The sequence below is a fragment of the Nerophis lumbriciformis genome, linkage group LG06 (genome assembly GCF_033978685.3).
Source record: "Nerophis lumbriciformis linkage group LG06, RoL_Nlum_v2.1, whole genome shotgun sequence".
In the NCBI taxonomy this organism is placed as follows: domain Eukaryota; kingdom Metazoa; phylum Chordata; class Actinopteri; order Syngnathiformes; family Syngnathidae; genus Nerophis; species Nerophis lumbriciformis.
In genome coordinates this window covers 44,502,102-44,529,700 of record NC_084553.2, presented here as the reverse complement: position 1 = coordinate 44,529,700, position 27,599 = coordinate 44,502,102, and the positions used below count along the sequence as shown (strand labels likewise).

Sequence of the window (27,599 nt, the reverse complement as noted above, 5' to 3'; positions counted from 1 at the left end):
AACTACTATTATAAGTAGAGCCCTTTTGGGTCTCAAAGAATTTAGTGGGACTTTAAAAAAATACTAAAATAAAAACTTCAAACTAAGGTTATTATGAATATTAACCTATTTAAAGGGGAACTGCACTTTTTGGGGGAATTTTCCCAATCAATTACAATCCTTATGAGACAAGAAGACAAAGGGTTTTTGTTTTCCTTGTATTCTGACATGTAAAAATTGTCTCGTTCTCAGTGGGTCACAATGCAACTAATGAGAGCAATCAATTCTTCCTCTAAATCATTTAAAAAATGCATTCAAAAACCGTCACCAATACTTAATTTACGTTCCGAAACCTGTATAATATTGTTGTCATAAGCTGGCTTGTTGTTAAGTGTTTGCAATTCCAAAGATGCCGAGGACCTCAGGCATGGTGCAGGCATGATGTTCTTTACTTCAATACACAAAGCAACAGAACATAAACTGGATGCTAGTTTAGCGTTGCATGAAGATACCAGAGTGAATAAACTTGCATAGCGTGAAACAAACAACAAAAGCAACAAACAAACCATCGTCTGTAGCGAACAATGGACCAGCAACTAGGACGGGGAAAACACCAGAATACAAAGGGGAGTGATTAGGGGCAGAAACAGGTGAGGACGCTAATCAATAAACACAAAGCAGGTGCGGCTAATCAGCCACCTAGCAACAAGAAAACGAAATCAAGGGTTCAAAGGAGCATTGAAAAACATAACAGGCCACTAAACTAAGGAGAATAATACACAGCAAACAATGGACCAGCAACTAAGGCCCAATCCCAATATACCCCCTCACTCACTCCCACTAGCCCTCACCCACTACCACTACACCCTCGAAATGAAGTAAAAAGGGGTAGAGCTTAGTAATCTTCCCTAAGAATTGGGACACCACTTGCATAGTTTACGTTCGGGCACGTAAGTGACTACATAGTTACGTTTGCACATACGTCCCACCGAGAGTTGTACCGACACCAATATTTTGGTACCAAAATGTAAATACTTATGTATTTCAATATTTTTTTACACTTCTCAAAATAAAGGACAACACAAAACATGTCATTATTGGCTTCATTTTAACAGAACATTTATGATAAAACTTATGATTAAACATATGTTTCTTATTGCTCTCAAAAAACGTTATTAGAATAAAAATTAAAAGGCGCATTCAACACATGGGCTTTTCTTATTGCACTCAAAGAACAGTTTACAATTATTTTACATAATACATAAAGCTTGCCATTATCTAGAACTAGGTTGGAATAGAATAGAAAGCTTTATTGACGTGTAATAAAATGCTTCTTGGTTTATGGTTGCCAATTTTAACCAGTGCTTTAAGACAAATACAATAATTAGTCAACACTGAAAACAAGGCTACAAATACACAGATAAGACAAGTAACATGTAAAACACACATTGTTAAAGATAAAACACAAATGAAAAATTGGGAATTTGTTACACAATTCAGTCAATTCACTTGCATTATTTTATGTTACGTGGGCGGTTTGGACTGCTCTAATCCATCCTTTTTAACAAGCCAACCTGTCATGATCCGCTTCCCGGATCATGTTTGTTTAGTTTTTGACTCCCTCAGTTCCTGTTTTGAGCACCTGTGGGTTTGTGTTTTAGTTGCCATGATTGCAGATTGTTTTCACCTGGCGCTGATTAGTGTTCAGGACCCTCACCTGCTCCTGGGCACTTATCAGAGAGCTACTTAATCCCTGCTTTTCGCCACACTCAGTCTGGCTTTCTTATTTGCTTCCATGCAACAAGTTACATCGTTGATATACCTTTGGATTCATATGCTAAGCATTTCTTGTTTGCTATTCCGTTAGCTTCCCGTGCTATCGGCACGCTGTTTCTCTTTTGTTTGTATCCCGCATGATTTATGGACATTAAATCATTTTCTTACCTGTACCATGCCTCCGGAGTTTTCCGTCTGCATCCTGGGAGAACGATCCACGCAGTAAAATGTGACCCTGCCGTGACACAACCAGCTGTGTGCGTGTCTCGTATCTACTGTGTATGCGCACGGGGGAAGCTGTTAACTATATTACCTGCCACGCTTTAAACTCCTGAATGTTTATTTAAATGTTTACCTAAATTTGAAGCAACTGTGGTAATGCTGTATTGACACATTTAGCGGGGCATGATTTAAAGCAGCGCGGCACTTCCGTGTTTAAAGAGTCATCTTTATTGACAGTTCTGAAGCCCAAATACCTTCACATTGCCTTCCACGCACCCTTTTTCTTAACTAGTAGTATTGCTGTTATTTCGTCATTATTCCTTTGGACGATTATTATTATTATTATTATTATGTGTGTTTTGACACACGGAAGCACATGCGGATAAAAAATAACTATGGGTGTTTTCCAAAGGCATATATACTTGCAGTGTGTATATAAAATGTTGATGGAGGGTTTTGAAGTTGTTTTCGAGGGCTTTGAAGGCCACAACGGTGACTCCCGTTAGCTGCATCTTCCAAGTGTTTTTTATTATCTTTAAAATCCTAAAAAAAAAAAGACATGTCTTCTTGTCTGTCATAATGATTGTGAACAATAGGCACAATTCCAAAAAAAGTGCAGTTCCCCTTTAAGGCTTTTGCCATATAAAACAGCTTTTTGACAAAAAGAGCATAAAACGTAAAAAAACCAAAAAACAAACAATAAAACCTATCGACACATACAGTACACCTGAAGTTGTTCTAACGATTTAAGCGTTGAATTTAAAAAAATAAATAAATTAATATATTACTTTTTTTTTTTTTTTTTACATTTTTATGTCTGAGACCCTTCTGGGTCCCAAGGACCAAACTTGAAAAAAAAAATCTAAATATTGTATTGGTTGTGAAAATTAAAAATATCAAAATGTTGCCCGTATGCTTTCACTTTTCAGTGTGCGGCCCTCAGTGGAAAAAGTTTGGAAACCGATGCTTTAGATCCTAAATATAGCACAACCAGTGTTATCTTCGGGTCAATACAGTATGTAGAGTGTGATGTACCCTCCATGATGGAGATGTGCACGGCTCTCCGTCTCGTCCTGGGTACACTCGTCAAACGGGGGCCGTGTGTGATTGATGGACAGCTCCTACTTGGCACCATGCCCGCCCTGCACAAACCCACACTTACATAAATATCATGTAAATCCACACATACAGTACATGCACAGTAAAGACATGATCAGCCACAACATTCAGTACAGCTGCTGCACATTTGCCTTAAATAGTGTTCCAAATACAGGTAGCTAAAAAACCATTTTAATGCATCTCATTGGTTTGTGCAGCTAATTGAACCTGTTGTTGTAGCAGATAAGCAAACTTGTACAATATCTTATAAAAGTAAAATATCTTATGAGTACAACAGCCCTTACATTTCATCAACCACATTTTATTATATCTTCTCAAGGGACACTGTAGAAATGTCACACTATATGTTGAAATTCATGTTTTCCTTTATTGGATTCCAGCTCTTCGGTTGAGATGGATTTATGGTTCTTTAAAAGGGAGCCAGAACTTGAGGAGCCATTCCTTTCAAGGTCATTCAAAGACTGATTCGATATTATAGTAATTTTTTTGATTGTTTTTAAAGGAGACCTATGATGATTTTAACCTTCATTTAAAACACTTCCTTGTGGTAGGTAATATCTATTGGATATGCTTTGGTGTAAATTTTGCTCCATAGTCTCTTTATTAATCAGTTTTTTAGAGTCTGTCTAAACGATGTTCGTTTCTGGATGCATTCCCAGATTGCAAATGAAACCATGCCCCACCATCTCCAAAAGTATCATAATTTATCTTTTGAAAATGTACACAGTTTAAATATATATCTTAAAGTTGTCGCCACTCTCTTTTTCCAAGACATGGTCTAAAATAAACATCCTAAACATTATGTAGTATGGGTGCTCAATTTTTATCTATATGTTTTTTCAAGAATCTATTTTTAGATCAAAACATTAATAACTAGTGTTGATGTTATTATTTTGATACTGTTGCTTTTATGCATTTTTGGTTTTCCTTTTTTTTAGTATTGTATTGTAGTATTGTACGTATTGTAAAGCTGGGACTTGGTTGGAATTGGGGTTGCTCTATTTTCTTTTATTAGATTCATTAACATGCTTTAGATTTTGAAAATACAATTTTAAAAATATGTTTTTTTGGCCAACACTGCTCCGTATAAGTTTTACGTCAGCAGCCAAGAGGAGCTTTTTGTAACCTGTAGCCTGTTTTGAAAAGGTTTTATTACAACTTATACACTAAATAATATATTACAAAAATCGTGTTGAATGGAGAATCGATTCTGAATCAAATCGTCACCCGAAGAATTGGAATCGAATCGAATCCTGAGGTGCCCCAAAGATTCCTACCTCTGTTTGAAGCAGGAGCTCTCTCGCTGAGAGCTTGACTTGGATAAGTACCTCCACCTCGCTGTAACGTCACACCGTAGCCATATTGCAAAACCCCGCAAAAAGAGGGAACCAAAACGGCAAGCTCACTCCAAAATGCTTGAATCTCAAGATATTTATTTTTTTAACCCTAGTTAAACAACATTGTAAGAACATTTATAAGTCAGAGAAGACAAAAATAATCATAGGTCCCCTTTAAGTGTTTTTTTTATTCAAAGAAACAATCTCTGAGAGCAGTTATAAGATAAGATGTGGATAATAATAATAATAAAATTTTACACATACAATACTATTGTTTTAAGAATTAATCTGAAATACTCTATTTTTTATATTTGTTACGGTTTCATTGTAAACATTCTATAAGGTGGCGGCATATCCCCATGCTTTGACAGTGGCATCCCTATTTCGAAGTTTCCGGCACCTAAAAAAATATATTTGATTTTAAAGGGGAACATTATCACAATTTCAGAAGGGTTAAAACCATTAAAAATCAGTTCCGAGTGGCTTATTTTATTGTTCGAAGTTTTTTTCAAAATTTTACCCATCACGCAATATCCCTAAAAAAAGCTTCAAAGTGCCTGATCTTAACCATCGTTATATACACCCATCCATTTTCCTGTGACGTCACACAGTGATGCCAATACAAACAAACATGGCGGATAGAACAGCAAGGTATAGCGACATTAGCTCGGATTCAGACTCGGATTTCAGCGGTTTAAGCGATTCAACAGATTACGCAAGTATTGAAACGGATGGTTGTAGTGTGGAGGCAGGTAGCGAAAACGAAATTGAAGAAGAAACTGAAGCTATTGAGCCATATCGGTTTGAACCGTATGCAAGCGAAACCGACGAAAACGACACGACAGCCAGCGACACGGGAGAAAGCGAGGACGAATTCGGCGATCGCCTTCTAACCAACGATTGGTTTGTGTTTGTTTGGCATTAAAGGAAACTAACAACTATGAACTAGGTTTACAGCATATGAAATACATTTGGCAACAACATGCACTTTGAGAGTGCAGACAGCCCATTTCAGGCGCGCTAAGAACATATATTTTTCCACGATTTCAACACTCAGGTTAACCATACCTAAATAGACACAAAATACTGCATTACACAAGACTACCCGAATGTACTCGAATGATTGAAAAAAATAAATGTTTTTAAGCTAAATTATTGGTAAACACAGTTTATGTATAATAATTTACGTAAAACCGCGAGTAATGAATAAAGTTTTCATCAATTAATATATTCTGTAGACATACCCTCATCCGCTCTCTTTTCCTGAAAGCTGATCTGTCCAGTTTTGGAGTTGATGTCAGCAGGCCAGGGAAGCTAGGGTCGATATTTTTCTCTTGATCATCTTCGGTGGCATAAGGGACGGTAGAAGCGGTGTGAGCCAAGACATCCAGGGGGTTTAGCTCGATCGTCTGCGGGAACAAACTGCCGCCATTGCTTGCCGTGCTACCGAGGTCCTTTGTCCCTGAATTGCTCACACACTCCGGCAGATTCAATGGGGGTCTGGCGGCAGATTTCTTTGACTTTATCGTTGGAAATGCATCTGCTTTGAGAGTCGCAGGATATCCACACATTCTTGCCATCTCTGTCGTAGCATAGCTTTCGTCGGTAAAGTGTGCGGAACAAACGAATGACCATTTCGTCGGCTTTCCCCACACCCTCGTATTTTGAACAAATTTCGTCCAATTTCTTGCCACTTTCGCATCTTTGGGCCACTGGTGCAACTTGAATCCGTCCCTGTGCGTGTTGTTACACCCTCCGACAACACACCGAGGAAAGTGAGAAAATGGCGGATTGCTTCCCGATGTGACGTCACAACGTGACGTCATCGCTCCGAGAGCGAATAATAGAAAGGCGTTTAATTCGCCAAAATTCACCCATTTAGAGTTCGGAAATCGGTTAAAAAAATATATGGTCTTTTTTCTGCAACATTAAGGTATATATTGACGCTTACATAGGTCTGGTGATAATGTTCCCCTTTAACTATTAAGAAAAAAACCCACAAATAATAACTATAAGAATAAAATGTATATGTGTGTAAGTATAAATACAACTAGAATACAAATTAGAACATGATAAAAAATGTGAATACAAAGATGGGAATCTTTGGGCTACCCAGGATTTGATTTGATTTTGATTCTTAGGGTGGTGATTCAATTTAGAATCTATTCTAGATATAATATGATTTTTGATTAAAACCGATACTAGTAAAATTTGGTATAGTAATTATAATAAAACCGGTAACCAAAACAGGTTGCATGTTACGAAACCTAATGTTTGTTGCTTACGTATAAGGTATACGCACAGCGAATAAGCATGGAGATGGCCTAAAACAGCCTTTTTTAAAATTAATTATTTGACATTTCTTTTCTAAATTTTAAAACATTTAATTGATAAAAAAAAAAATTATGAATCAAATTATAGAATCGGGTTGAATAAGAATCAATTCGGATGTAAATCTAATTTTTGGAGCACCCCTACAAACTTGTACTATCCTACATGGTGTGTGTACCTACGCTTGAACTACTTTACATATGCACATTAAACAATGAACCAGAAAAATGAATCAGAACGTATCCTTTGAGTCTGATTTATTTTCTAGTCCAGTTGCCAGTCTGGTGGTATGCACAAGCAGGCATGGGAAAATGCAGACATAAAAAACAGAGTGCAAAAAAAAAAACAGCTCGCATTTGTGTAACAACATTCACTTAAAAGTGCCGTTCAAAAAAGTCACATCTGTTGGAAGCACTCATGCAGCCCCTCGACCAGATTTGACTGTAGGTGAGACACAAATATCTCGCTACTCACTTGTGTTTCTAGATACTTAGACAATAATGGTGGTAAATGCCACAATATAAAAAAATACAATAGTATAATAGAACAATTCCCTTGTTATGGTCAACTGCACAATGTTATTTTACAAAAAAAGTAATTAGTGCAAAAATGACAAACAGCATAATGTAACAGAAATATTAATGTCAACTAAACAACAAACATAACTTCCAATGCGGACAGATATTTGTGAAAAAAATGTCTGAGTGAGCAGCAGCAGAATGGAGAGCGAGAGGTTTGTTGTCGCACAGACAGACTCGGAGAGATGCTGCAGTAAATTGCTGGACGTATAGACGAGACACTGCAACAAAAGCATCGATCCAATACCAATACTCACCTTGGTATCGATACTACTGCTACATAAGTTGTGCACTGACTATTTTAAAGTATATCCAAGTTTCACTTCTATAGTATTGTCCCTTGAGAAAATATGCGATAAAAATGCTTGCATTTGGGAGATTCTGTACAAAATAATTGCCAACACTTCGTGAGGAGATTATTAGATACCATATTTTTCGGACTATAAGTCGCAGTTTTTTTCATAGTTTGGCCGGGGGTGCGACTTATACTCAGGAGCGACTTATGTGTGAAATTAATAACACATTACCGTAAAATATCAAATAATATTATTTAGCTCATTCACGTAAGAGAATAGACGTATAAGATTTCATGGGATTTAGCGTTTGGAGTGACAGATTGTTCGGTAAACGTATAGCATGTTCTATATGTTATAGTTGTTTGAATGACTCTTACCATAATATGTTACGTTAACATACCAGGCACTTTCTCAGTTGGTTATTTATGCGTCATATAACGTACACTTATTCAGCCTGTTGTTCACTATTCTTTATTCATTTTAAATTGCCTTTCAAATGTCTATTCTTGGTGTTGGGTTTTATCAAATACATTTCCCCCAAAAATGCGACTTATACTCCAGTGCGACTTATATATGTTTTTTCCTTCTTTATTATGCATTTTCGGCCGGTGCGACTTATACTCCGGAGCGACTTATACTCCGAAAAATACAGTAATTGGATTTCTGACCTGTGAATCTCAGGCGGGTCCCTTTTAATTTTGGCACTTTGTTCCATGACCTCTTTTGCAACCTTTCCACTGGGGAAAAAAAACAAACATACAACGCAGAGACAAGCTATTCCTCAATGATCTCATTCAGTGTTACCCGACATATTTGTGTTTATCATTGTCACCTGTATCTGAAGCGACTACCCTTGAAGAAGAGATTGCTACTGGACACTGTGCGCACTTGACTGGACTTATCCAACCTCATAGGAAAAAAAACCATGTCTCATCATTTAAAGTCATTTCGCCGTGTCCATTTTGTTAATGTCATGTGACTCACTTATAGAAGGCTTGATTTTCCACACCGCACTTCCAGAGGTGCTTACAGGCCTCAGGGGTTGGTGCAAAGTAGGTCAGTATGATTTTCTGTTCCTAAAAACACAGCATTGATTGAGATATGTTGGTTATTGTAGATTCCTCAGAGCAACTGGACTACAAAAATACAAAACGGTTCTTTTGAACACTCATCAAGTCACAAATATCCTCGTCATAATTTTGAGCCAATCCTCTCCAAACATGCTGCAATTTTTTGCCATACGTCACAGTGAAAACCCCAATTCGTTTTAAATAGTAACTCTGATAGGACTAAAACAGTATAGAGTATTAAAATATATTACAGGAAGCAAAGCCTACTCCATTGTGTGGGGTCATTTATTTTCGTTGTAAATAAATATATGGGCTATTCCAACAAATCAGTATAAATTGTATCCCCAAATCCAAATCCCCCCTGGCCCCCCAAAAAACTTTAAAATGTATGATATATGAATATATATATATATATATATATATATATATATATATATATATATATATATATATATATATACAATGGGGCAAAAAAGTATTTAGTCAGCCACCAATTGTACAAGTTCTCCCACTTAAAATGATCACATAGGTCTGTAATTTTCATCATAGGTACACTTCAACTGTGAGAGACAGAATGTAAAAAAAAAATCCAGGAATTCACATTGTAGGATTTTTAAAGAATTTATTTGTAAATTATGGTGGAAAATAAGTATTTGGTCAATAACAAAAATTCAACTCAATACTCTGTAATATAACCTTTGTTGGCAATAACAGAGGTCAAACGATCACTATAGGTCTTTACCAGGTTTGCACACACAGTAGCTGGTATTTTGGCCCATTCCTCCATGCAGATCTTCTCGAGAGCAGTGATGTTTTGGGGCTGTTGCCGAGCAACACGGACTTTCAACTCCCTCCACAGATTTTCTATGGGGTTGAGGTCTGGAGACTGGCTAGGCCACTCCAGGACTTTCAAATGCTTCTTACGGAGCCACTCCTTCGTTGCCCGGGCGGTGTGTTTGGGATCATTGTCATGCTGGAAGACCCAGCCACGTTTCATCTTCAAAACTCTCACTGATGGAAGTAGGTTTTGGCTCAAAATCTCACGATACATGGCCCCATTCACTCTTTCCTTAACACGGATCAGTCGGCCTGTCCCCTTAGCAGAAAAACAGCCCCAAAGCATGAGGTTTCCACCTCCATGCTTCACAGTAGGTATGGTGTTCTTGGGATGCAACTCAGTATTCTTCTTCTTCCAAACACGAGTTGAGTTTATACCAAAAAGTTCTATTTTGGTTTCATCTGACCACATGACATTCTCCCAATCCTCTGCTGTATCATCCATGTGCTCTCTGGCAAACTTCAGACGGCCTGGACATGCACTGGCTTAAGCAGGGGGACACGTCTGGCACTGCAGGATTTGATTCCCTGTCGGCGTAGTGTGTTACTGATCGTAACCTTTGTTACTTTGGTCCCAGCTCTCTGCAGTCATTCACCAGGTCCCCCCGTGTGGTTCTGGGATTTTTGCTCACCGTTCTCATGATCATTTTGACCCCACGGGATGAGATCTTGCGTGGAGCCCCAGATCGAGGGAGATTATCAGTGGTCTTGTATGTCTTCCATTTTCTGATAATTGCTCCCAGAGTTGATTTTTTCACACCAAGCTGCTTGCCTATTGTAGAAATACTCTTCACAGTCTGGTGCAGGTCTACAATTCTTTTCCTGGTGTCCTTCGACAGCTCTTTGGTCTTGGCCATAGTGGAGTTTGGATTCTGACTGTTTGAGGCTGTGGACAGGTGTCTTTTATACAGATAACCAGTTCAAACAGGTGCCATTAATACAGGTAACAAGTGGAGGACAGAAGAGTTTCTTAAAGAAGAAGTTACAGGTCTGTGAGAGCCAGAGATCTTCCTTGTTTGAAGTGACCAAATACTTATTTTCCACCATAATTTACAAATAAATTCTTTAAAATTCCTACAATGTGAATTCCTGGATTTTTTTTTCACATTCTGTCTCTCACAGTTGAAGTGTACCTATGATGAAAATTACAGACCTCTGTCATCATTTTAAGTGGGAGAACTTGCACAATTGGTGGCTGACTAAATACTTTTTTGCCCCACTGTATATACTGTACTCAAAATGTGTATTGGGCCATCAAATGCAACTTTTTTTTATATACAAGCCAAGGTTCCTTAGCTAAAACTAATTTGAGTAAACAGGAGTGAGTATTATTGCATAGAATGAGCAAATACATAAAATATAGCCACATAGAATTTATGTTGAGACTAACAGGACTGAGCTAAGATTTTAACCCCCCATCGAATATACAGAAAAAAAAATTGTGATAATTTACTTGCGGATCTGAATGATAGACCTGAGAACCATGTGACTTGTGAAATATGGTTATATGGTAAGGAGTGACTGACAAAACAGGGACAATTAAGTGTGAATTTGACTTAAAACAAAGAAACAAACCAAAAAATATATTTAAAGTATAGTTGGTAGAAGGAGTAAGACAAATACATAAAGAAGAAAAAGTTGAAGGGATTAAAATGATTACATTTAATATTAAAGTCAAATTTTATGAAAAGATTTAGAAACAAATGTAACAAACTATTTTCTCAGTTTTTGAGGTAGTTTAAATACATTTTTAATTGTATTTATTAAACGTGCAATCAGATCAAAACGCAGGACAATTTATTGATATTGTATTGTATATTTATACACTGTTGCCCATTACTATAGAAATATATATGTATTTTTTTTACGAAATATAAATTGAAAGAGTAAATGAAACCACATTTCTAGGTGTAATGATTGATGATAAAATGAACTGGAAATCTCATACAAAAATATACAACATAAGGTGGCAAGAAATACACCAATAATCAATATAGCTAATAATGTATTGGACCAAAAATCCCTTTATACTCTTCACTGCTCACTAATGTTACCATATCTGAGTTATTGTGCTGAAATATGGGGAAATAATTACAAAAATACACTTCAGTCACTAACCGTGTTACAAAAAAATCAGATAGAATAATACATCATGTTGGATATAAAAAACTTACAAACCCTTTATTTATTGAATCAAAAATATTGAAATTCCACGATATAGTGAATTTGCAAACAGCTAAAATTCATGCACAAGGCAAGCTAAAACCCGCTACACAAGAACGTACAACAATTCTTTTCAACGAAAGAGGAGAAATATAACCTTAGAGACAATTTTAATTGAAAACATTTGTATGCACGCACAACACTTAAAACCTTTACAATATCTGTATTTGGAATTAAATTATGGAATGGATTAAGTAAAAAAATCAAACAGTGTACTAATATGATCGAATCTAAGAAACTGTTCAAACTCAAAGTGTTTACAAAATACAGGGAGGAAGAAACATTCTGAACTCATTGATAGTCTTATTTATCTCACCATATGAAATACAATTTACTTCACTAATTATTATTTATTTTTTTATGTTATTATTTGTGCAATATATTGTGAATAAATTGAGAACAGGAAGTGAACAAAAGTGTTAGCAATTGCTTTGTAATGGAAAACAGGTAGGATAGAATAGGCTCTGCTTCTTCCTACTTCTTTTCGAACATGTTGAAAAGAGAAACTGGAAATGGTGATGTATCATGTTGTAATTGTATGCATGTTCGAAATAAATTTAAACTCAAACTCAAATTCAAACTTTTGTTTATGTTTAGGCCTTGCTTGGATGGATAGCAGACAACTATGTCAGCGTGTGAAACTGAACTGGCCGCGTATCTGATTTCCTCATAGGTGTGAAATGCACAATAAAAACATGCTGCGTCTGTCAGTCACAGCTCGGGGCTCGCACTGATGGTGAGTCCGTCATTATTTTTACAGAACGTGTCGTCATCAGTGTTTTTTGTGTCATACTTTGACTGGAATTGTGTTCTAGATGGCATTTTTACAGGCTCTATCAAAGCCCCCAACCAAAACCAATCAAACACTTTCAATCTGTTCCTCTATAACACTTTGACGTTCGATTGGTCACTCAGAGCAAGTAACCTAATAACTTTAATGATATCAGTCAGATGCGAAGATGACAAAAGGTACTAGAAGTGTCATTCAATGTAGGCATGGTGTGTACAGTACCTCTGTCTGACTTGCATATATGTGGAATGTCTTTGCCTCAAACTTCAGCTTGGTCACCTCATCCCTAGATACATGACAAGCAGAGACGAGTAAACAGTGAGACACATGAAGAGAAAGAGGTGTACGAGCTGTTCATACACAGATCTTGCCTAAATGTTGTAGTACAGTGGGCCCTTACAATGATTTGATTGTCAAATGGGTTTGATTGTCATCTCTAATATGCACTTTTCTAGTTAAAACTCACCATTTTAGGAAATGAATCCTCCTGTTTCCTTGCAGTACGGTGAATCCAAACGGTGTGAATGCTAGAAAAGCTGGATTACCAGACACGTCCTGACACCAGATGAAGAATGTCATTAAAAATAACAAATGGTACTCAGATCAGAATTCTATAATTTGCATTAGCACTATAGAGCGCTACAAGTCATAACATGGCCAGATCTCAAATGTCATCCAAATACACCCACAGACTTTAGAGCAGTGGTTGGCAATCATTTTCTGTCGTGCTTCACTAAAAGACAGTCTTTTTTGATTGGTTACACGTATATTTACAGTACATTACATTAAAAACAGGCAGCCTGTTCATTACTTTGAACACTGTTACCACATAGCTGCAGGCTTGTGTGTTGTTAAAGCATGGATGGCAACACTAATACTAAAAGTCCCCCCTGGCACCTCACTGTGCCCACTCCACTATTTGACAAGAGATTAGTACCAACAGGTGGAGTCAAAGTCAATCAGAACCCCAGTGGAAAAAAGTGGCTCAAAGGTGCTAATTTTAAGATAATAATAATAAAAATGTTTTTATTTTTATTTTATTGCAATCTAGCGTTGTACGTTTTTGGGTTTTTTGTGTTAAAAAAGTATTTGTCTTATATTCACTGGGGTATGGCACGCAAATAAGTGTGTGTTGATGGATCTTCTGCAAAATACTTTGTTAAATACTCACAAATGGTACACTCCACTATTTGACAAGAAGTGTACCATTTGTGAGTATTTAACAAAGTATTTTGCAGAAATTTTGCAGTGAATATAGGACAAATACTTTTTTAACACAAAAAACCCCAAAAACGTACAACGCTAGATTGCAATAAAATAAAAAATAAAAATATATTTTTTTTAATTATTATTATCTTAAAATTAGCACCTTTGAGCCACTTTTTTCCACTGGGGTTCTGATTGACTTTGACTCCACCTGTTGGTACTAATCTCTACACCCCGAATATACAGTAGGACTACCTTGACTTTTTTTTTTCGGGCAAAGTAATTCTGTTGTTACAGTCGAGTCAGTAAAATATTTTTTGGGACAAATGTGAATATATTAATGTGATTCCCCCACCTTGCATGGATGTGGGTCCACTCCATACGTCTCCAACATCTGAGCCTTCTGGAGGAAGTTAAGCTCTGATGTTTCAGGACTTTGACCTCTACAAAAAAAAAAAAAAAGGCTTTTGTCAGCAACACCCTATGTTGTATTTGACACGACTGATGTTATTAACTATAGAATGCAAGAGTCCTAATTTGGCGGCCTTTCATCACCCAAAATATTTAAACCATACAAAAAAATGCTCATTAACATAGAAGACATTGAAAGTACTAGTCGTGTGGAAAAACAAGTTGCCTCTATATTGAAACTAATATCATGTATATCTGATTTATGACACCTAAAGACTTCAAATAAATAGACATGATCAAAGTAGTATCAATCTCACTGAGATTTCGAGCCATTTTAAGAGATGAGGAAGCCAGACACGTCATCGCGTAACGTAGTAGTAGGGACAGCAGATCCCTTCCCCACCAAAAACAATGCAAATCATGCATTAAGAGCCAACAACGATTACTTTGGAAAAAAATATGATCCAGAACCTTATATTGTTGATGCCCAATATAAGGAGGAGGAGCTACAAGTTTTGGAAGCTCTGCTAAACAAATCCAGCTTTAGTGAAACACTATAGAATCATGTAGCACTATTGCGAAGTGCTGAACAAGAAATACAAACTACAAGCATAATAAAACGATACCTTACTGTACAATGTCTGCTCTTACTTCGATGACAATTGACAGGATGTCCATATCTTCCCGTTTAGATGAAGAATTATTCATGATTTTTTTTTTTTTTCATTTATTTATTTATTTCAGGCAATGACATAAAGAAGTACAAGTTGACAACACATAATAATATAAATTAATATAGTGCATGATTGTCCAGTTTTGCCTGAAAGGGAGTGGGAAGAAGATAATTTATTTAATCCCACCCCCAGTTCTCCATTCAGTGATTATTCACATGACTTTCACTCTTACTTTGTTCAAGGATTATAATACAGAGGTTTTGTCATAGTGGCATTACCACAGGTAACAGTAATTATTACACTGTAACAATAATTTGTATCAACAATGTAGGAATAATGAATATACCAACAATGGTAATGTTGGTATGATCCAGACGAAGGGTTAACAAGGAAGTCTCAGTTGTGTGTTTCTGTCTCCATTTTTGGGTATAAATTGAATATCACACATGAACAACTCCTAGATTTATGGCTAAATCTTCCTAATATCCAGATGAGAGGCATGATTTATAATCTAGAATAACTTTGACGAGGTGAGACGCGATGATGCGGGAGCAGCAGGACATTGCGGCCAGCTCACAGTAAAGGAGTTGGCTGTTTGTATCATTGTGCCGCTAAGAAATAGTTTGTCTGCGTTAGCGCTTATAATAACAACTTTGCTAATATATGGTTAATATTCAGGTCACTATATGTATAAAGAGTATTGTTGGCGGGTTTTGGATGGTTAATTTGAGGGTTTTGTGGGCGAAATAGAGAGCCCCCTTTGACTACAGTGTTAGCAGACTTTTTATGTATTTATTTATTTACAACTTAGAATGCATATAAAAAATAAAAACATAAGTGTTCATGTTTTATCCAGAGATTGTGAACATCGCTGTCTAATTTCTGCGTATTGACTGATCTGATACTATTGTCAGAGTGCAGAAGCGTTCCCATTGTGACATCAATCTCCGGAAATAGCCGAAGGCATTCGGAGGGATGACTGAATTTGTGGCATTTTGTGATGTTTAAACTGCGTTTTTACATACTTTGTGGATTGTAAATATGATTGAATATAGTTTAATGGATACAATGAAACACAATTAAGCATACAAAGTCAACTTGTTTTTCCACTCTACTGGTACATTAATGAGTGGTTCGATAGCTCAGTGGGTAATGATGCTTGCTCTTTGAACATGTGGACCTGAGTTTAAATCCCAGTCAGGATGAAAACTACCATAATTATGGTTTGTAATAAAATATTATATGTGCATTATTCTATTCTATTTATATTATACTCACAGTGGTACCTCAACTTAAGAGTGTTTTGAGATGAGAGCTGTCTCTCAGCTAATTGTCATGCTTTATGATGTTAGCAAAAATGTGAGTTACAAGCACCCCCCACCATTAAAGTTAAAAAGTTAAAGTACCAATGATTGTCACACGCACACACCAGGTGTGGGCGAAATTATTCTCTGCATTTGACCCATCACCCTTGATCACCCTCTGGGAGGTGAGGGGAGCAGTGAGCAGCAGCGGTGGCTACGCCCGGGAATCATTTTGGTGATTTAACCCCCAATTCCGACCCTTGATGCTGAGTGTCAAGCAGGATTAGATGGCATAGCAAATGTTACCGTAAGCCCTGTAAGACCCAACCAAAACATCTGGTCTTACTTGCTAGCATTAGCTTATAGCTAGAGATCGACATAACTTTGCTTTCCAACCATGGTAAGAAGGAAAGTGAGTGTAAAGGACAGTGCTGAGAATAAAAAGTGAAAGACATTTATCAAATTGGGGCGGTATAGCTCGGTTGGTAGAGCGGCCGTGCCAGCAACTTGAGGGTTGCAGGTTCGATCCCCGCTTCCACCATCCTAGTCACTGCTGTTGTGTCCTTGGGCAAGGCACTTTACCCACCTGCTCCCAGTGCCACCCACACTGGTTTAAATGTAACTTAGATATTGGGTTTCACTATGTAAAGCGATTTGAGTCACAAGAGAAAAGCGCTATATAAATATAATTCACTTCACTTCACAAATTAAAGAAATACATCAAAAACATGACAGAGCGGGCAGTCCCATTTGGTAAAATAAAGTACCACTCATAGTCACACACACACATTAGGTGTGGTGAAATTAACCTCTGCATTTGACCCATTCCCTTGTTCACCCCCTGGGAGGTGAGGGGAGCAGTGAGCAGCAGCGGTGGCCACGCTCGGGAATAATTTTTGGTGATTTAATCCCAAGAAGTTGGAGCATGTCACTGCTAGTCTGAAGCAGGATGAGTCTAATGCCAGCCAATATATCTAAATGGCAGACATTTATCCATGAAAATATAGAGAAGCTGCTGGTGGTGTGTTTGACGGACAAAAGCAGCCAGAAGCTGTAGTTGTTAGTAGTCCATTTCTTTGTATTTTTTCATAAAATGTTTTTTCTTTTAAAAGGCATGTTACATGTTAAAATTGTGCTGTTTTGTGGGCCAAACACAGACTGAATTCATTTAAATTCAAATCAATGGTATGATTTTAGACACAAGTGTTTTGATTTAAGAGCTGTGTCACAGAGCCATTTAAGATCAGTAGTTGGGGTACTACTTTGTAACAATCTTTTAACAACCCTTACAGTGTCTTCTGGGAAAATCTGGCCCTGAAAACCAATGAGATTGAGGATCCTGCTATAAAAGAATAAAAGTAGAGGACTTAAAGCCAAACAAACCCCTTGTCTAGTGAGCGTGTTGTGTGTGTGTTAAAGCCGATGCATCATCCATAAAGGTTGACAAGTGGAGGCGCGGCATGATGACAAGGTTAAAGGTCAAATGTTTCGGCGTGTGCTTACAATACAGAGCACGGCTGCTTGTTTAACCTTCCCCCGTGTACTGCACTTCACACCCGCCTTGCCAAAACATTAGGGACTGAGCTGACGGTTCCCGGCCTTACATCAGCTCCGTCTTGTGTATGTCCGCTATGCGTCGCTCCAATTTCTCCGAGTGTTTTGGGAAGAACTGGAACTTGGAGCTGTAGCCCTCGGGGTGTTTTCCGGGGTCGTAGTCACCGATTTCAGCTGACAAAAGGAAGACGACAAGGTTTATGTTAAAGGATGAAATTTAAAGTGTACGCCTGCACAATCCAATACAAGCGCTTCCCAAGGGACGGTGATACCTTGCAGTATATACGCAGCCAAGAGAGCAGCGTCCGAGGTCTTGCACAAGAGGCGACCGTGGTAGAGATCCCTCTTCACTTGCAGGAAGACCAGATATCTGCCATTAGGGAGACAGATTACACATGTTATTACCGACCACACATACAGTCAGTGTTAGGAAGAACGGCGTTATTTAATCACTCACAGGGGACACTTTAATGTCAAACTCCCTTAAGGCCGCATAATTCATCATTGGGGGAAAAATATGATGCTGTATTTTGATCTACCGTCTTGCATGACATTACCATTTAAAAAGTACCGCTGATAGTCACACACACACTAGGTGTGGTGAAATTATTCTCTGCATTTGACCCATCCCCTTGTTCCACCCCCTGGGAGGTGAGGGGAGCAGTGAGCAGCAGCGGTGGCCGCGCTCGGGAATCATTTTGGTGATTTAACCCCCAATTCCAACCTTTGATGCTGAGTGCAAAGCAGGGAGGCAATGGGTCCCATTTTTATAGTCTTTGGTATGACTCGGCCGGGGTTTGAACTCACGACCTACCGATCTCAAGGCGGACACTCTAACCACAAGGCCATTTATTTAGATTATGTCCATTTTCAGGGGTTCTAAAGTAGTACACCTCACAGTTGCAGTCGCAATATCTATGCACACATGTTGGCACCATTACAACCATGCCATGTTTGACGCACATTGTGGTATGCTTTGGATCACGAGCTGTTCCAAGATCAGTCTGACACAAGTTGACATTCCATAGAATCTGATTTTTAGATGTTTTCTGGAAAAGTCTATACAGGATTTAACTTTATTAATCCTAATATATGACACCAGGGTATATTGCAAATTATGTGATATTAGATCACATATTTTGGACCCGCTTGCATTTACCTTGAAGTTGGCAGACTAAGCAGTAGTAGTAGTTTATTTTGGACATGTTAAACACAAAACAAAAAACAAAAAAGACAAACAAAAGCAAAATTATCATAATAATAATACAGTAAAATGCAGATATAAAAACATATACTTCACATTGTTAACACATAAAAGATGAAAAGTATACATAATGATTAGTTTTTTTGTATCCAAAAAGGAGTGGGAAGAAGTAAAGCATATTTACTCCCAAACCCTAATTTATAATTTAACTATCTAACTTTCTTGTCATTATCATCTATACATTCATTAATATATTGGTCTTATTTTAATATTTATATTAAACAAATTTTTTGCTACAAAAATACATATGTATACACATGGCCCATACTGTACAAGTACTAAGTGACAGTAACACCAACAAATAAATACATGAATACCCGTCTGATAAAAAAAATAATGTAAATGCCGTATGATTGTTAAAAATCCTCATTCTTATAAATATGAGGCTCTTTTTAACCAGAACTATGGTTGAACATTTTTAACCCCACATTCAAACTGTTTCCATAATTTTACTCCAGTTATAGAAACACAAAAGCTTCTTTGTGTTGTGCGCATATTCTGGATTTTGAGATGGAATTTACCTTTTAAATTATATACCCCCTTTCTTTCCCTGACTAATTTCTGAACATTTCCAGGAAGTGAATTGTTTTTGTTTTGAACGTAATTTGTGCTGTTTGCAGTTCCACAAGATCTTCACGATCATAAAATAAGACTTACATTAGACTTACTGTAAACTGCTTACCATCTTATTACACTTGTTTGATAATTATTAATATATAGATAGATAGATAGATAGATAGATAGATAGATAGATAGTACTTTATTGATTCCTTCAGGAGAGTTCCCTCAGGAAAATTAAAAATGTATATAAGTGCAACAAGAATTAACTTTGCATTACCTTTTAATCATTGAGATGGGATGCAATGGCATTTGCTGTGACTGGGCAGCTGTGGGGTGTTGTATTTCTGCCTGTGAGCTGGTTGATGGTCTGCCACGCCTTGCGACTAGAATGGGTGAAGTTGATTGATTCGACGACTTCTGTCCATCTGGCCCTGCGGGTGATATCCAGCTTCTGGAGCAGTGCTGCTGCAGTCATGTCCACCTCTTCTCTGGAGCTAGCCCTCTGGTGGTCACACAGAAGGCGGCTGCTTTCCTCGTCCCAACCCAATTCCTGTTATAGCCCAGTGGAATGGTCTTCTTTAAGGCTGCAGCTAACGATTATTTTTCTATTGATTAATCTATAGGTTATTTTTTCGATTAATCGGTTGATCTATAGATTATTTTTTCGATTAATCTATAGATTATTTTTTCTTTTACCGATTTTTATTTATTTATTTAAAATGAAGATGAAAAAATAAATGTAGGCCAGTTTTTTCAAAAGGCATGGCTTTTATTTACAAAAAAAAAAGAAGTATGGCCACTCAGTCAAAATTGACAACAACATGACAAAATATTCTGTAACAATGTAAACATTTAAAACTTTTAACATTTAACAAAATTAAAAGTAGCTTATTTGCTTTTTAATGTGCAAATATAAAAGTAAACATCCAGTGCAAATCTTAATATTCTGCAATAGTATAAGCATTTCAAAAGTAAAAGTATTACTTATTTTGCTTTAAAATGTGCAAAAATAAAGATAAACATCCAATACAAAAAAGTGCAAAACGAAAATATTCTGTAACAACAGTGTAAACATTTCAACAAAAGTAAAAGTATTGCTTATTTGCTAAAATGTGCAAAAATAAAGATAAACATCCAATACAAAAAAAGTGCAAAACGAAATATTCTGTAACAGTGTAAACATTTCAACAAAAGTAAAAGTATTGCTTATTTTGCTTAATAACACAACAATGATAGTATGATTAAAGTGAAAGTTAATTGTTCGTTTGTACATAGGATATGTAACTGTTAATGTTGTAAAAGGTATTTGCACAACTAATTAACATTAGCGTTTGTGACACGTCTTGTGCCGTGGGGTTCTTTCAGGACCGACAGACTGAACACCAGACGGCTTTGCCAGGTTTACAATCTTTTAATTTTACACAAAGTCTTTTCTCTTCCAACTCTTTTCTCTTTCTTTCCTCGCTTTTCAGCTCCTCTTCCTCGCTCGCTCGTCGTCCTCTGTCTCTGGCTCTCCTCCTCTCTCGCTCCACGTCAGCTTCACTCTGGTTCCTTCCAGTCTCTCTTCCCTCTCTCTCTGCTGCTCCCCTTTTCTTCAGCGAGAGGAGATTGGATGATCGTGCCCAGGTGCGCGGATCGCGCACCTGGGCACGATTGCGGCGTCGCTCCCGGCGCGCCCCGCCTCGCCGCTCGCTCGCCGGCCCCGCCTCTCCACAGCGTTAAAGAGGAGCGCGTCTTTGTAAACAACAGGCACGCCAAACGCGCCTCTCAGAGCGAAACGGTGCTTTAGTTTATGAATTTACAACGCAGATACAAATGACACATTCATGTTTTTGTGTAATGATGACAACATATACTCACGCGGACGATTGACTAATTGATGGTGATGGCAAGAACACTGTCGGTTTTCTTTTCAAATGTTCGTTCATAGCCATTGTGCTGCTATGATAGGCCATTTCCGCTCGACACAGTGTGCATACAACAACATTATTAGGCCGTTTATTGAAATACTCTCACACTTTTGACGACTTTTGGCGTGCTTTTTTCCCCTCGCTCGCACCGCTCGCATAGTCTGCTTTGCGCTCCGCCATGACAGTAGTGTGACGTAAATATGCGACGCGTCGACGCACAAAAACGGCGTCGACATATTTACGTAACCGATGACATCAACTACGTTGACGCGTCGTTTCAGCCTTAGTCTTCTTTGCCGCACCCAGGAAGACCAGGCAGTAGGCTGCATAGGCCACATCCAGATCGGCTGTGTCTGGGTCTGACAGGCCAGCTGACCTTCTTTCAGTCTCCTCAGCATACGACTCCCAGTTGGCCTTTCGGAAGTTCCATCACTTGACGGGTTTCCCTGGTACCAGTTCCACCAGTGTTGGTACTTTAATGATGGATGGTCGGTGATGTGATCGGGGAAACCTATCCAGGATGCGTCTCTCTGGTTTGGGGTGGTTACTGTGGCAGATGGCGAAGGCTAGGTCCGGGTTGGTGGAGGTGTTCCAGCTTGCAGAGAAGAAAGTTGGAGGCTCCTAGGGGTCGTACAGCAGCAGAGCATCAGTGTTGGAGAACCATTCACTCAGTGCTACTCCATTAGGTGTTGTGTGGTTGTAACCCCAGTCAGTGTACTGACAGTTGACGTCACCTGCATAGCTGGCAGGTGCAGTTATTGATCGGAGTGTCGTCACGCACAGCTCCGATGGTGGGGGTTTGTATACGTTGACGACTGATGTTTCCTGGATTTTTGTAACCAGCCACTCGATGTTAGAGCCTGGTGGGGATTGGCTGCTGGCTGACCAGCTTAATTCAGTGCTGACGAACGTAGCCACACCGTGTTGCTTGCTGTAGATGGACCAAGCAGGATGCAACCCAGGGATCTTTAGGATGTTGTCGGATGTGCAGTGTGTCTTCTGCAGGAGCAGAACTGTTGCCTTGTTGGAATCAGCCAGGTGACGCAGTACTTCGAGTTTTGCGGTTTTTAGGCCCTCGACATTGAGTTGAAGCACTGACAGGCCTCGGTTTTTGACGGTCGGGATGACTGCCCGGCCGCTGGTCCTAAGCCTGCCGGCTCGACGTTTGGTTGGCGACATTGGTTTCACAAGTTGGTCTTGCACCATTTCTTGTTACTTGCAGAGGAAGCCACATGGAGGTTGTCGTCTTCGCCCCTAGTTGGTTGGTTTATCCTTGCTGTAATTGTGCCTCTTCAAGGTATTGGACAACAGATCAGCCGTGGTGATATGAATGACATCTTCTTGCAGGACTTGGTCTTCACAGGTGTTGGAGGTCCTGCATGCGGCGGCTGTCCGTTTAGCAAAGGCATATGTTTAACTTAACTTTGCCGCTTTCGTTGACAACATTGAATCAGTCAACTTTGCCAGTGTAGCATTCTCCTCTGCTTGTTGTGGATGTAGTTAGCATTCATGCTAGCATGTAGCGATCGGCAGCAGCCGTCACTGCTCGTGGTTAGGAGGCGTTGTCGATATGACGTCATCACATGATTTGCTAGGTTGCATATATTTTTTAAAAAGGCAAAAAATTTGAATATACATTTAATTCAAATCTGTTAATATTATGTATAGTATCAACATATATATTGTTTCTTACATAATGGTGTTTTGTTCTATTTTTAAATTGTTGCTTCTTATTGTACAATGTAATTTCTAGAGATTTTTTTTTTTTTTTTTTAGAGAAATACCTCCAATCCTTTTAGTCACGTTTTCCTTCATAAAAAAAAAAAAACTTGCAACAAATCTAGTATCTATTTCTGGTGTTATTGGAGACTGTACTTGTGTTTAGAGACCCTGTCTGTCGTGCCAGGTCCGTGACGAAAAGAGAGCCTGACGTCACACTTGCTTCGCGTTGCTGGGAGCCTTTCTCTCATTAAAAGTCGCCAGTGTCATTTTAAATTGTGAAGATGGCTGTCAGCGGGTATATCTTGAATATATTAAAGCATACTTGCCAACCTTGAGACCTCCGATTTCGGGAGGTGGGGTGTGGGAGCGGGGGGCGTGATCGGGGTGGGGAGGGGGCGTGGCTAAGAGGGGAGGAGTAAATTTACAGCTAGAATTCACCAAGTCAAGTATTTCATATATATATATATATATATATATATATATATATATATATATATATATATATATATACATATATATATATATATATATATATATATATATATATATAGCTAGAATTCACTATATATATATATATATCGGGGTGGGGAGGGGGCGTGGCTAAGAGGGGAGGAGTAAATTTACAGCTAGAATTCACCAAGTCAAGTATTTCATATATATATATATATATATATATATATATATATATATATATATATATATATATATATATATATATATATATATATATATATATATATATATATATATATATATATAACATGGAGAGACTGCCAGGGCGTCACGGTGGCAGAGGGGTTAGTGCATCTGCCTCACAATACGAAGGTCCTGAGTAGTCTTGGGTTCAATCCCGGGCTCGGGATCTTTCTGTGTGGAGTTTGCATGTTCTCCCCGTGACTGCGTGGGTTCCCTCCGGGTACTCCGGCTTCCTCCCACCTCCAAAAGACATGCACCTGGGGATAGGTTGATTGGCAACACTAAAATTGGCCCTAGTGTGTGAATGTGAGTGTGAATGTTGTCTGTCTATCTGTGTTGGCCCTGCGATGAGGTGGCGACTTGTCCAGGGTGTACCCCGCCTTCCGCCCGATTGTAGCTGAGATAGGCTCCAGCGCCCCCCGCGACCCCAAAAAGGGAATAAGCGGTAGAAAATGGATGGATGGGATGGAGACTGCCAGTTATCTTGTCTCCACCAGTTGCAGAAAATGTGTCATCAGTACAACTGGACAGTGCTGTTTCAGTTCCATCATCAGGACCATCAGTGAGTCAGACACAAACTAGTCTCATCATTGAACCAGATTCAATGGCTGCTGAGTTGCCATCATCAGAACCCAGATCACCCACAACAAAAACCCCACCAGTGATCCGCGGGTACCCAGAAAGGTTTCGAGTACCACCAAAAAAACTGAATCTCTGAAGACAGTATAACAATCTGTGTTAAAGGTGTACAAATACTGTTTGTATAATAAGCATGTTATTGTTTACAAATGAGGGTTAAGAGTTCAGTACTCCATCCATTTTCTACCGCTTATTTCCCTTCGGGGTCGCGGGGGGGCGCTGGAGCCTATCTCAGCTACAATCGGGCGGAAGGCGGGGTACACCCCGGACAAGTCGCCACCTCATCGCAGGGCCAACACAGATAGACAGACAATATTCACACTCACATTCACACACTAGGGCCAATTTAGTGTTGCCAATCAACCTATCCCCAAGTGCATGTCTTTGGAGGTGGGAGGAAGCCGGAGTACCCGGAGGGAACCCACGCAGTCACGGGGAGAACATGCAAACTCCACACAGAAAGATCCCGAGGCCGGGATTGAACTCACGACTACTCAGGACCTTCGTATTGTGAGGCAGACGCACTAACCCCTCTTGCACCATGCTGCCCACGACAGAGACATGTACACGACATAGTACATGAGTTCAGTACTAAAAAAAAAAAAGAATGTGGCTTAAGTACAGTTTTTTAATTGAGCTGCTGCATTTTTTTGGTTGGGTTGTTTATTTCTTTTGAGTATCTTCTACATTTGTAAAATGGGAGGAATGTAATGTAATAGAGTGATCTATGTTTGTCTGTTGCCATCTCCTGGTGAATGTTGGCTATAGCGTACTGGGGTTACTTTTTGGTTGGCCAACGATTTACGTGGTGTTGCGCACCTGACGTCAAGTGTGTGAGTCTGTTCTGAAGTCTACAGTAAAGAGATGTACTTCATCCCCTCGCCTAGTTATTGCCTCCAACTCAATATATTACAACAACATTGCTCCATGTGGCCTCCAGGTCCGCCTGAATTTCGGGAGAAAATTTGTCCCGGGAGGTTTTCGGGAGAGGCGCTGAATTTCGGGAGTCTCCCGGAAAGTCCGGGAGGGTTGGCAAGTATGTATTAAAGTACGTCCAAAGAATGGACACGCTACCTCCGCTCCAGAAAACCCTGTGCGTATAGGTTACGTCATTACAACATCGGTTTCGGGAGCACTGTTCTGGTGAATACAGTACGCCTTTTTCCGGCCAAATTTTAGGTGCATCATTAGTCAATAGTGCGCAAATAATAAACTATATATAGCCATTCATACTGTAACTATCTGGTGGTTTTAATGTGTATGTTAGTGTGTTATGATAGTCATTTTTCCCATGGTCTGTGAACACACCGTCTCAGTGGAGAATGAACAAGTGTTGTGTGTCTAGGATTGAAGCACAGAGGCAGACGTGTGTGCATGGAGGATATACTTGCTGTAATTGGGCCCGTTGTTATAAAATTGTCAATAAAAGCTTAAAAGAAAGTCAGACTTTGTTTGTTTTCTTCCTGACGCTACAATACATTATATAAATGTTTTGGTTAAGTGTGGCGGCTAACATAAAGCCGTACATTAAGGAGAAAACCTAAAGCCTTTTTATTTTGAAGCTGGAAAAAAAGGTGTGATTGTTTTGAAAAAATGTCTTGACATGTTTTAATGTCGGCTCAACTGTTTGCAATAAAAAAAAAGTCTGTTGTAGACACATTAACAATCTAAATGTTATCACTGCACTTTAACAGTAATCTGAACACGGAAGTGAAGCACCACCCACCTCTAGAACGAGTGCAAAGCAGGCGTTTGCTGCAGGGATGTCGCCTCTTCTCACGGCAAAAAAATGGTCCTTTCTTGTCCGGAGAACAACTTGCCATGGCTTTTAACCTGATATTTCCATGAGGTAGCCTTTCTTTTGTCCATTTCTGCTCGTGAACTGCAGCCAAGTTCCCCCGCTAAGGCATGGGCCGAGTGTCAAAAAGGAAGTGTTCGCGTTGATTGCCCGTTGAAAAAACTAGTGCCGTTATTGAAATTTACAGAACTTTCCTCCAGAAGCCTTATTTTTGTCCGTGTGATGTCAGATGAAACAAAAATTTAGCTGTTTTGACCACAATACCCAGCAATATGTTTGAAGGAGAAAAGGTGAGGCCTTTAATCCCAGGAACACCATCCCTACCGTCAAGCATGGTGGTGGTAGTATTATGCTCCGGGCCTGTTTTGCTGCCAATGGGACAATGAAAAAGGAGGATTACCTCCAAATTCTTCAGGACAACCTAAAATCATCAGCCCAAAGGTTGGGTCTTGGGCGCAGTTGGGTGTTCCAACAGGACAATGACCCCAAACACACGTCAAAAGTGGTAAAGGAATGGCTAAATCAGGCTACAATTAAGGTTTTAGAATGGCCTTCTCAACGTTTAACGTGTGGACAATGCTGAAGAAACAAGTCCATGTGGGCTTTGTACCGAGGATGTCGTTGTGGCTTGTGCAGCCCTTTGAGACACTTGTGATTTAGGGCTATATAAATAAAGATTGATTGATTGATTGATGTCAGAAAACCAACAAATTTAGCTGAACTGCACCAATTTTGTCAAGAGGAGTGGTCAAAAATTCAACCGGAAGCTTGCTAGAAGCTTGTTGATGACTACCAAAAGTGCCTTATTGCAGTGAAACTTGCCAAGGGATATGTAACCAAATATTAACATTGCTGTATGTATACTTTTGAGACAGCAGATTTGGTCACATTTTCAGTAGACCCATAATAAATTCATAAAAGAACCACACTTTATGAATGTTTTTTGTGACAAACAAGCATGTGCTTCAATCACTCTATCACAAAAAAATAAGAGTTGTAGAAATTATTGGAAACTCAAGACAGCCATGACATTATGTTCTTTACAAGTGTGTGTCAACTTTTGACCACAACTGTACACGTATAGGCTATATGTATGTATTTATATTGTTACTTTACATGCAGTCGACTTTAGGCCCCCCGGGCAATTTTTTTTAGCCCAATGCGGCCCCCGAGTCAAAAAGTTTGGACACCCTTGTATAAGACAGAAAATGAGTGTATCCTAACATGGACGTCCCGTGGTAGTGATGCAAAAATGCGACTCCCCCGGGCAGGCCAAGTAATAAAAAAAGCGCATAAATGAAG

The 27,599-nt window shown here is 38.9% G+C and overlaps 1 protein-coding gene across 2 annotated transcripts in view; it reads right to left on the bottom strand.

Annotated features, from left to right (window-relative positions):
• The window catches only part of LOC133608838 (FERM domain-containing protein 5-like), a 167,916-nt gene that overhangs the window by 25,099 nt on the left and 115,218 nt on the right, over positions 1-27,599 (bottom strand). The window contains exons 1-10 of one of the 2 annotated variants that reach the window (XM_061964414.2): positions 19,810-20,220; positions 17,980-18,077; positions 17,758-17,881; positions 14,120-14,207; positions 13,025-13,113; positions 12,781-12,844; positions 8,623-8,714; positions 8,471-8,545; positions 8,307-8,375; positions 3,013-3,119 (exon numbers count right to left, since the gene is read on the bottom strand). In XM_061964414.2, coding sequence (XP_061820398.1) covers positions 3,013-3,119; positions 8,307-8,375; positions 8,471-8,545; positions 8,623-8,714; positions 12,781-12,844; positions 13,025-13,113; positions 14,120-14,207; positions 17,758-17,881; positions 17,980-18,077; positions 19,810-19,841 — 838 coding nt within the window. In that variant the 5' untranslated portion in view covers positions 19,842-20,220. Of the gene's footprint in view, positions 1-3,012; positions 3,120-8,306; positions 8,376-8,470; positions 8,546-8,622; positions 8,715-12,780; positions 12,845-13,024; positions 13,114-14,119; positions 14,208-17,757; positions 17,882-17,979; positions 18,078-19,809; positions 20,221-27,599 lie in introns of those variants that run through there. The other variant, XM_061964413.2, reaches the window with a different exon arrangement.